Here is an 11,540-nt window from a genome sequence, read left to right as displayed (position 1 = left end):
TGTTTTGCTGGCGCTTGAACACACTTTCCTGTTTATCACAACAAATGGCCAAGCAAAGCGCACAACACTGACAAGGTACGCGATACAGTACGAGACCAAACGCGATTTCAACACGTCATATAAAATATATAATTAATAAAATTAATATAATTTATAAAATATAAAATTAATCATATAAAATTAATCATATACATTCACCCAGACAAATACATATATGTTAAATTTGAAAAAAGGGACAGTGTTCAGATAACACTTACCTATCAGAACTAGCATTGTTAACTGTTTGAGGTGGGTTGAGACTGTGGGCAGGAGGAACTGGTCTTTCAAAAGCAGGAGAGTATTGATACTGCAAAGGAGAAATCAATCCTCCTCCTCTGTCTCCTTTTCCCACAAAACCATGTTGCTCTATAAGAAATAAGAAAAAAAAAGAGCTGTGAATGACTTTGCACTGCCACTGCCACAACATTATATGACACAAATTTTGGGATGATGTAATGAAAGCTCTAGGATGAATTCAAAATTGTATGTTTTCAACAAAATGTAAAATGGCGGGCAGGCAATATGGCTGACCTTGGAAATCTAAGTATAATTTTATTCCACATAACATTAAAATATGACTTTAAAATTTGAATTTAAAATAGCAAAAAACTTCAAGAGTTACAGAGCAGAGCCTTTTGGCACAATATTGTTGACACTATAATAATAAAATGCAATTTCAATAAAACCCACATATACAAGAGGGTTTGCAGGAGTTAACAGGAGTGAATGTGTGCAGGAAGGAGAGTGTAGCATTCATGGAAAGGGTTTCCACTGTCATTTCAAAATACTCTTACCTTCTATATCATCACTAGAATCAGAATCTGATAGCAGCAGGCATAAAAAGAGAAAGAGGAGCAACGACAGTTTTTTTAAAAGGGGAAGAGAATAATAACAGTGTAAATGTGATGGGAATGCACAGCAGGAGGACAGTGACATAAATTAGCACTGTAGATGGATGAGGGGGGTGGGGCAGAGGGGTATTTCTGAACACTACTGGCCATATAATGGTTAATAAACCAAGCAGTCTACTTATTAAATGATGACAAAATTGAAAAATATACGTAAGTGGACAGTGGACCAAACGGGTTTCACAGGTACTCACCTGAACTGCTTTGTTGTACCAGAGCTTCTGTAGGGTTCTGTGCCTTCAGTCCTGTGGCTGAAAGAGCGGCCTGACCAGAATGGCCTATTTAAATAAAAATCCTTTAATTGTTAGGTTCAAGCGTTCAAAAGCCACAAGAAGAACACTTTAAAAACACAGAAATTAACTTTAAAAGTGCTAATAATATAAAATATAAGTGACTTTAAGTCTTATTTCTCTTAAATCACTAGCTTTGTGTGAAGGAGCTAAACCACTTACAATATACATATGTAAAGTATTTAACTAATATGAAAGGTAGTTACAACATCAGTTATTACTATGTACTGTCACAGACTATGGAATGCTCCTCACATCTCTAAACATGCTGATCAATCAATCAATCAACCAATCAATCAATCAAGTCAGGGTAAAGGCATTAAAGCATTATGAGTTCAGCCTAAGTTTGCCACAAAATAATTTTTCACCTGCAGCCTGTCCTGTCACAGCATATAATAGTTCTTTGTAAACATTCTATGCAAGTTCAATAAATAGAACAAAATAAAAAATATAAAAGACTGCAAGTGACGTCACTAGTGGAAGCGCAAGTGTCTGAGACTGCAAGTGCAGGCTGCAGCCAGACCCTCTTGTGCAAGTTCTGCATTCAATGCAAATTCATTTGATTTAGCTTTACTTTTCTTACCTAATGTCATGACAGAATTGTAACTGTATATGTCATAATATGTATTTTTGTTGTATATTAACATAGCAATGATTTGAATCGTTATGATTGAAATTACGACTGAACAGTGAACACTCTTTCTGCAGGGAGGCTAAACTTGCACAGGTTAAAATAGGGGGTCTGTGGCAAGGTTTTGTGTGATACAGGAAAGGTAGAGATCAGGGGATGTGTCTCACCAGCACTACTGTGGGTAGGATTAAAAGGAGCTGATTCCATCTCCTCAAAGGCCTCCCTGTAGCTATGCACAGTTTTCTGAAAGGGAAACATATAGGATAACAAAATATTAAAGTGTAATGTATAACAATACCCAATACATGCCATATACAGTAATACAACTAAGAGAAGTAAAAACACTTTACAATAACTTATTTAAAACATTACAATGTTAAATGAAATGATAAAGTGAAACATCTATCTCCACAATTTATCCGTTATTATATACCTCCTTGGGTTGTCCACCTGGGTTCATTGCAATTGTGTTGGCAAAGTCTGGAGATACAGGTTTCAATGGAGAGCACACCCTGTGGGCTGCACTGTCATTTTGGCTGCTGAGGTACTGGCTTTCACTGGTGGTTCGTCGGCGCATAGTTGGCATGGCTTCATCTGGGGTTACTGTACGCGAATGTGTTCCTAAAGAACATGGAAAAAGTTCTTAAAGCAAATGAAGTTCATGTGTCAGAAGGGTACAATTTTAACTTTTCAGCCAAATATCTTAAGTGTCATTAGATTAAGGATTATATCAAGAATTATAGCTGTTTTACTAAAATAGGTGAGGCCCTGCATCATTCATTGGCCTCTAGTGGCTACAGTATGTTTTTGATGACTGAAACCTCCTCAGATTCAGGTCTTACATACAGTATGTGTACATTTTGTTTGCATTCAAAAGTTATAGTCATTAAATTAAAAGGAAAATTATTAAAATCCATGTTGAATTTAAACTTGAACATGTTTGTGATAATTATTGATATTGAGACTCTTCCTACATAATTTTTATTCAGTTCAGTGCAAACGACCAAGAAAAATAGGTAACAAAAGTTCTTGCCAAAATCCAATATGGTGAAAGATTTCTAGACGGTCGTGAAATCATATAAAAATTTGTGTTCAGCATGACCTAAGGATTCCAGTGCTATAAAATTGAAATAATCTGTGACATACAGTATGGTTTAGAAGTATACACCAAAATGTGATATTCTTGATGACTTTGTACTGGGATCCCAATAATAATGACCCAATAAACAAAATAATGACTCTGACTCCTAATAATAATTATAACAAAATGTTTTACACTTAAGGGTTCACTATATTTTCCTGCATACATTCAGCGATTTTCCCTTTAACAATTGCATATAAAGAAACCCCAAAGAAACAGGCAAAATAAGATGACAGAGATGTAGAAAGAGAACAGAAAGGAGTGGAGGAAGTGGAGAAGTGGAGGTGTGAGAGGGGACAAACCAGAGAAGGAATAGGAACGATGATGTTCGGGCTGGAAGGACATGCTCTTGGAGATGCCCCGGATGCGGGCGTTGTACTCTGGGTTGAGGAATAATGGAATGGGTTGAAGCAGAAGAAGAGGAGGAGTATAAAGGTGCAGGTTGGGAATCAGTGGTGTGAGGGGTGATCCATATACCACAGCAGAGATAGACAGAAATGGGGGGAAAAACAAGAAGAATGAAGGAAGGGTGAATATGAATGCTACTTTCTGGGTCTCAACATATTTCTTTAAAATACAGTGCTACATTACAAACTGTACTGTTTACAAGAATATGTTTGTATAATTGTACATGACTTTCCATATGTGAGTAAATAATCAAATACCCAGAATGATATAGTGGTCTACTAAGCACTAGAGACACAACAGTCTCATTAGAATATGTTTGATAGAAATCCTGTTTGAGCAATTCCATTCACTGCCAGAGAGTGGTGCTCCTATGTATTTTCCTGTAATATCAATAATCTGCTGTTCAAGCCAGAGAATGCATGGTAGCTAAAGCACAGTGTGGTAAGGTCTATTCTGGCCAATGGTGACTTACATCTCTGCAGCTATTCACTCCTACACAGCGGACAGTGTGAGTGTCTGCCAAGAATACTCTATATCAACATGAGATATGATGACACCTTTGCAATCTTCTTTCATCAATCTTTAGTGTTTAGGTCAAAATTATAGTTCAGTATTAGAACATGTCTTCATTGTTTATCTATGCAGTGGGACATATTTGCAGGGACTTTTTCTAATGTGTATGTTTGGTCTACAGGACTAAATCAAGATATGAGCAAACTTGTTCCCATTACTATGGCTCCATTAGGTTACCAGGGCTTGGTGTATTGTCTTTTCTTTCTTTTTTTTTTTTGTCAAATATGGCTTAATATTAGATGCTGCACTTTGTATGAGACTGATAAATGAAGCCAGAAACAGGCTAAACTAAACTGCACGCTCTAATGACATCAAAATGAGGCTGGGTAGAGTCATATCCTGATTATCCATTAAGCTGTCACTTACACACTTTAATAATGAACCATAATAAATCCATGCCAGCTTCAGCTTATAATTTTTTTGTCAATTTTTTATAGTTTTCTCAAAAAATACAAAGGCAAAACCAAAAAAATGCATCACATAATCTATAGATTTTTTACAGATTTTAGTGGACACTTTTTCAGTTTCAGTCATCTTATATATGCAGCAAAAGCCATGCACTCAGACCACAATTTCCTTCTTCCTCACCTGCCACACGGTGGGCGACAAGTCCCTCAAGGTTTAGCATCTCCTCCTCAGACTTTGGCTCAGGTTCTTTTACAATGGTAACTGAGGGGAGTGGGGATGACGATGTGCTGTAGCTTTTTTGAGGGCCTGGGAATGTACCCTGAAGGTCTGGAGAGTAAGACACCTCTCTACTTCCTGGGTAGACATACTGGGGCTTGATTGGAGATGGGAGGGATAAAGTTGGGGATGGTGTTGTGACTGAACCTCCACGGATACTGTAGGGATCTTGCTGATAGATAGGTGAAAGGGCCTGAGGGGACTGGTAACCCCTCTGATGATGCTCAGATAGTGGAGTCATTGGGTAAGCAGGTGAGGATCTTTGTGAGGACTGTCCAAAACTGGCAGAGGAAGAGAGAGGTGGGCCACCAGTAACACTATAGATGGCCTGGTCAGCCTGGTAGGAAGGTCTGACTAGTGTCTGGGCAAAGGGTGGTTGGAAAGCTGAGATGTTCTCACCTGCGGGAGCACTCTGAGATTTGGGAAATGGTGTATGTGAAGGCTCCAAATCAAGCATGAGCATGCTTAGTGCATCTATAGACTGTTCTACATCCTGCTTTGATCCACCTCCACGAGTTGGGAAGTTCGGAAGGGCACCATCTGAGCCAAAGAAGGGGTCATCCACAAGACCATATTGATGCCAAGCACTGAGCCCTCGTTGCACTGCATCTCGGCTGCTGGTGTTACGTTCAGGAGCTTGAGGCAAGTACCGAAGTCCTCCATCCAGCATCAGGCCACCATATGACTGCGAGCGATACATTCCTTCGTTCTGCCCACTGTACTCTATCAGTCCATGTGCTGATGATGACCCTCGAAGTTGGTGCACAGGCATCTCCCTTTTAGGCCTCCGCTCTAGGAAATTCCCACGTTGCCTGTCTACTTCTACTACAGTGGACTCAGAGACTGGTTTGCTGTCAGCTGGTGTATTTTGACCCTCAAAAGAGGAGAATGTGCCAAGACTGCCTGCACTGTTATCTCCCACCTGGCTTTCTGGTAACTCGTACTCAATAATGTCAGTTTCTTGCTCAGCACCTGCTTGTCCGTTAACGTGGACCTGGGCAGGCACAAGGTGCTGCACTCCAACCCCTGGGCTTGTGTTGGCAAAAGAGAGGAAATTCTGATGAGGGAGAAGTGGTGGTCCCTCTGACCCACTCAGAAGCTGTTCCAACTCTCGGTTCTCACAAGGGCTAATTGCAGTCTCAGGGGGAGCTTGGCTCACAGGCCCTGAGGATGACAGAGACTGTTGAGCATCATCTGTGCGGTCTGTCTTAACAGAAGCAGTAGAGTTTCCTGAGTCACTGCTGACAGAAAGGGCGTGGTCTGCAGCTGGTAGTGGATGGTTGGCAACCGGAAGAGGAAGTGCATGTTCAACTACAGGAGGAGCACGGTCAGTTGAATAAGCACCATTGGCAGACACAATTCCCTCAAGAGAGTCTTTCTTCTGAACCCGGAAGTAAAGGCTGCAGTCTACTGGACCTTGAGAATGAGTAAAATCTGAAAAAGAGGTTATAAATATTAGGAATATTATAGAATAACTCTATATTATAACTTATAAAGTTTTCTCTATTCCAGTTTACTCAAAATTGAAACTTATGCTATCATTTGCTCACCCTTATGAAATGCCATTTAACCTATACATTCTTTATTGTGCAATATTCTTAAAATGGTACGTACAACACATCCTCTACATTCAGTATCTTATCTGAAGTCATACAATAGCTTTGACAATGGAGTCCAAATTTAATTAGTTATTAACAAAAAATCTATGAAATAATGGATTTTTCTCTCACTCAAATTCATTCACTCACACACAGTCCTTCAAAATGTTCAAGTCCTTCAAAAAAGTCCTTCAATCCTTCAATTTAAAAAAAAATTTTTTTTTTCTTTTTTTCTTTTTCTTTTTGTTTGTAGTTTGAAAGCTTCTGCTTTAACATAGATAACGTAAAACATAAATTTTAATTCTCTTCCAGTGAAGATTTAGTGGATGAAATTTCCAGTTGGCTAATGGAAATGTGGTTGAATGTCTTGTGTGTTTCGTGTGTACGCGCTACAAAATGACAATCAAGTCATGTCAACATATGTTTTCCATTACTTTAACTCATCAAATGAATTGAACCATTTTCAACTTAATTCTATTTGATTACACTTAAAAATGTAAGGCAGCAACTGAACTTAAAAGCCATATTTTTATTTTTGCATCTATAAATACTGATGAAAGCCACAAATTTGATTTTGCTCTTTTTTCTTTTGTCTTAGTCTTAGTCTTTTTCTTTTCTTTTTTTAATTAAAGTGGTTTGCCTCTTTAAGTCTTTAAGTCAAGTTTTATTTGTATAGAACTTTTCACAATCTGTAGTTTTTAAATGCAACAGAAAGGTTGTAGAGAGAAAAATCTTTGAGAGAAACAAAACTGAGATAGGGGAGCTCATCCTCATGTCATTAAAATGAACATCTAGTTCTGTGATGAAACTCTAGATTGTGCAGGCTAATAGGTCCTTAACGCAATCTGCTGCTCTCACATTATTCACTACATGACACAAGCAGATTTGTCTCTGTTCCATCTGCAGCAACGCAGCTCAACATTTTAATAGTTTGGTTAAGTCTTGCAGCGCAAAATCCTTAACCTCCCCCACCTCCACCACTATAGATCTGTTATGGATAATTTCATGTATGCTATTTGTGCAGCAGCAGTATGTCTTACATGTACCTTGATGTCATACACCGATCGGTCTGCACACGCAAACAAAGCCAAACCCTAGATAATTTAGGCAATATAGAAATCCTGGCCAGGACGCGTCCTGGGAAAATGGCACGTATGGTCACCCTATCTAACATAATGCTAAATATGATATAATTATATAGTATGTGTTATACAAGTTATGTGGGTATCACTTTATTTTACAGTCCTGTTCTGTGTGTACATACTATGTACTTATTATAGCAATTACAATTACTGGGTAATAACTATAGGTACTAACCCTGAACTTACTCCCTAACCTAACCTTAACCCATGTAGTTACCTTATACTACCCAGTACTGTCTTGGGTAAGTACTTTGTAAGTACATGTACTGTAAAATAAAGTGTAACTGCTATGTGTTTTTTGAATAAATGGCATGATTAAATTTTTCTCAATATGCTACCAAACCAATATTAAAACTGTTACTAATTAAATTGTAAGAATAATTTTAAAGTCCGCCTTAAATTAACTAAAGTGATGATGGCAGTAATTACTGATTTCCTTTGCTGTCTAGCTGGCAGTTCTATGTTGATTTATAGTCTTTTGAAATCCATCCCAACGACTGGAATGATGTAGACAGGTTTTCAGTCTCTAGCTCTCTGACTGGTATAGATTATAGAGGACATTTTCTATTAATATGGATAATTTTTTCTCATCATCTGTGACTATCACATGTGGTGTTCCCTAGGGAACCATCTTAGGGCCTCTATTGTTCTCTCTTTACATGGTTTGTTCCCTCTGGATTCTATCTGCCACAAATATAAAATCTCATTGACTATGCCAATGATTCTCAGCTCCACCTCACCGACCCAATCATAGCTGTTTTCTAGATAATTTATTAAATATAGCTATGTCGGACTCATAAATGAAAATTTTGCACTACTGTACTGTACACCTTCAACCATACTCTTGTTTTTGTATTGTATTGAGTCTTGTGTTTTTGTAAAATTCACTGTGATTAGACCCACAATTTCTTCTTCCATCAACTACATGTTACAATAATTAATTGTATATTTAATTTAAATAAAATGTATTTATTTATGATTTTACTTTAAAATTAGGTTATATTAATTATAAATCATTGATAGTGGAGGTCTAATGGGCTAATAGACTAGAAACAAGGTTGCAGGTTTGAGCCAAGGCAAATGAAATAGCAACTATAACATTTATTTATATTTATACTTTATTTAAAATTCCACAATTGCCCAATCATCAGTGTGTTCTCCCAGCCACTGCCTTGGTAAAGAAGAGTATGCTATGAACTGGAAAATGACATGTTAATATATGTAACTTAAACCTAAGTAGTATTGTGTAACTAATGAATGATTGTTGTTTGGGGTTCAGAAAATATGCACAAACCTGCTTGCCATGATGATGACCAAGTTTTACTAAGTCTGTCTAGCAACAGCCATGGCATTAGGTTAGGGCCAAGGGAATGATATCATGGGTAAATAATGCCAAAGTGTTGGTCAAGAGAGAGAAGAGGCAGAGGGCCACTGCAGTTCAACATACCACGATCATGTTATACTGGCAACATTTATAAAAAGAGAGTGAAAGATAAGTATATTCTAATAAATAACAGAAGGACAAAGAGTAAAAAACAAAACAAAACAAAAAAGCAGGGAGAGGTTGAAAAAAGAATATGAGGTGGGAAGTATAAATGCTGGGTTGTTTCAACCCAACTTTGGGTCAAATATGGACTAACCCAACCGCTGGGTTAAATTTTTACATTAAATTTTTAACCCAAAAGTTGGGTTAGTCCATATTTGACCCAAAGTTGGGTTGAAACAACCCAGCATTTTTTAGAGTGTAGACATGTAGACAGCTAGGCAGAAATACAGAATGGCTAACTGACAGACAGACAGACAGACATACATGAGGGGTGAGTGTATTATGACAATTTACAGAAATGAAATGGTAAGCTGACAGAAATGGCAATGACATGAGAAAGCCCAAGAGACAAGTTACTGTAAGAGTTAAAACAGATGGGGTGGGGGTGGGCTATATTCAACATGAAGTCACATAGCGATCCAACTGCTGCTCAGTAAAACAGCACAGCTCGTTCACATTCAGCATAATATCCTATCATCACACACACACACACACACACACACACACACACACGCACGCACGCACGCACGCACGCACACACAGGGAATTGCAGTCAAATTTTCTGCTGGGTCCAGCACCCCTCTGGCCCACCCCTAGCTCTGCTTATGATAATTACAGATTTTACAGGTGCTGACAGCTGACTTAATAGCAGATTTTTAAGAATGTTGTGATACAGAGGAGCTAAAGCCCCAGCCCCAAACAGCGTCCAGTTGGGGTCCAAAAAGTACTTGAAAAACACATAAAACTATATGAATTTCAGAATTATTTGCATTTACAGTATGCACTCAAACTTGCATGAATAAGATAATGTCCATGCTATCTTAGCATGATTAGAGAATATTCCAATATAGCATCTTGTGTCCTTCAGTGGAAGCAAATATGTCTTTTGCAAAGGACATTTGCTTACATTTGTTAAGTGACAGAGAAATACTGATCTAGTAAATAAATTCTTAAATATTTATTATTGATATTTATCTTTATTGACATTGATTTACCTCATAACATTTCTTTGCTTTAAATGCTTCAAAATTGTGAAACTTTCTGTGTTGTCTATTCAATGTGACCTCAGATTTTTGAATTTATAAAAGTTAACATGACAGTAATGCACTGTAAAAACATACTTGCTTAGCTTTAAAAAATAATAGAAAAGGCCTACAGAAAAACAAAAAAACGTCACTAAAAATCATTATCTCAGAAAAGAGGTGGGACAAAAAAAGTATCTCAAAACATATCACAGGTGATTGTCAAAATTTTACTGTACCTGTGACAAGACCCTTTAAATATGTAATCACACTGGCTAAAGTGCTTTAAGGAGCACAAACAACATATAAAATATCTTCCACTAAGAAGGTACTGTACTGTACAGTAATCTTTTTTAATCTTTGTCTTAGGTTTTAATAAAAGCTAGCATATTTAAACTAGAGGAACTGAACACATGTAAAAGCCGTTTTTAGATTACAGAGAATTTAGTCTTAGATTCAAGAACAGATCCAACAAATAGATGAAGAGCTGAATTTTCTAAATGTCCAAATTGTAACACAGTATCAAATGAGATTCAGAAATTATTGATGGTAATTTCAGCCAGTACTGTTTAGTTCAGAACTCACTTCTAGATTTACAAATACCCTGAACTTTTTGCAGACAAATCTGACAAAATTATCTTTTAAAATCCACAATAAATATACACAGTAGCAGAACATAAAAATCACACCTAGTAATTGAACTCGCACAGATACAGTACATGCTTTGAGAATGAGTAGATTACTTTGAATGAGGCAACTTCCTCTTTAAGACTTACCTACTTTCAAGCCCAATGGAAAATCTAATTCAAATTCAGTTCTGATTCCAAGAAGTGTATATAGCACTGCTCACCATTGACAGTGACAGATATCTAGTTCATTAATCTGAGTTGCTCTCTTTTGTGAGTCACTCTGACCAAGTGTCACAGTCACCTCTCTGTCTCTCTCTCTGTTACACACACTTCCCTCTCAGTCATTCCAAAAATGCCATGAAGCTGTGCAGCAGCCATATATGGGAGCCTGAGCTGTAAACAAGCCCTGGTGGCTATACTGTCCCAGAGCACCCCTCTGTCTCTGTCATAGGAATACAAACACACAGACACCACACACGCTTTAACTGAAACACACAAATGGAAATGTGTAGAAAGAGGTTTGAGATTTAAACCAAGAAGTACAAAGTGTCCTTTAACTTCAGCAGTCTCACAGACTCTTTCTTCCTTTTAAAAGCCATGTTTTTTTGGTGTCTGCTCTTTTCTTTGCTGGACTATGATCACAGAGCCTGCATTTGAAAAGATCTGTCTTTGCTTTGTGTCTCAATTTCTCTGTCAGATCATATGTTCTGTTTAGGGTCTGATAACATTCCAATTTATTTTGCTTTTTAATTTAGATCCAAATGACATGTCACATGAAAAATGATCACTAGAGTGAGGTAAGCAGCCTTCTCTTCTCTTCCAGGTATATGTATCTTGTGTTGTTATTGGCAGGATTAGATGATCATGCACCTCCATACATTTTGTTCATATCTTATATATATATATATATATATATATATAAGAAGTGG

At 37.4% G+C, this 11,540-nt stretch overlaps 1 protein-coding gene across 1 annotated transcript in view; it reads right to left on the bottom strand.

The window, feature by feature from the left end:
* Positions 1-11,540, bottom strand: part of LOC107663075 (tensin-like) — a 95,503-nt gene that overhangs the window by 4,656 nt on the left and 79,307 nt on the right. Inside the window, exons 17-23 of the mRNA XM_016453227.1 lie at positions 4,579-6,108; positions 3,312-3,389; positions 2,302-2,489; positions 2,036-2,111; positions 1,142-1,225; positions 834-860; positions 258-405 (exon numbers count right to left, since the gene is read on the bottom strand). Of these exons, the coding sequence (XP_016308713.1) occupies positions 258-405; positions 834-860; positions 1,142-1,225; positions 2,036-2,111; positions 2,302-2,489; positions 3,312-3,389; positions 4,579-6,108 (2,131 nt within the window). The remainder of the gene's footprint in view (positions 1-257; positions 406-833; positions 861-1,141; positions 1,226-2,035; positions 2,112-2,301; positions 2,490-3,311; positions 3,390-4,578; positions 6,109-11,540) is intronic.

The sequence above is a fragment of the Sinocyclocheilus anshuiensis genome, unplaced genomic scaffold (assembly GCF_001515605.1).
Source record: "Sinocyclocheilus anshuiensis isolate Anshui unplaced genomic scaffold, SAMN03320099.WGS_v1.1 scaffold2233, whole genome shotgun sequence".
NCBI lineage: Eukaryota > Metazoa > Chordata > Actinopteri > Cypriniformes > Cyprinidae > Sinocyclocheilus > Sinocyclocheilus anshuiensis.
This window is presented reverse-complemented; position numbering and strand designations above follow the sequence as displayed.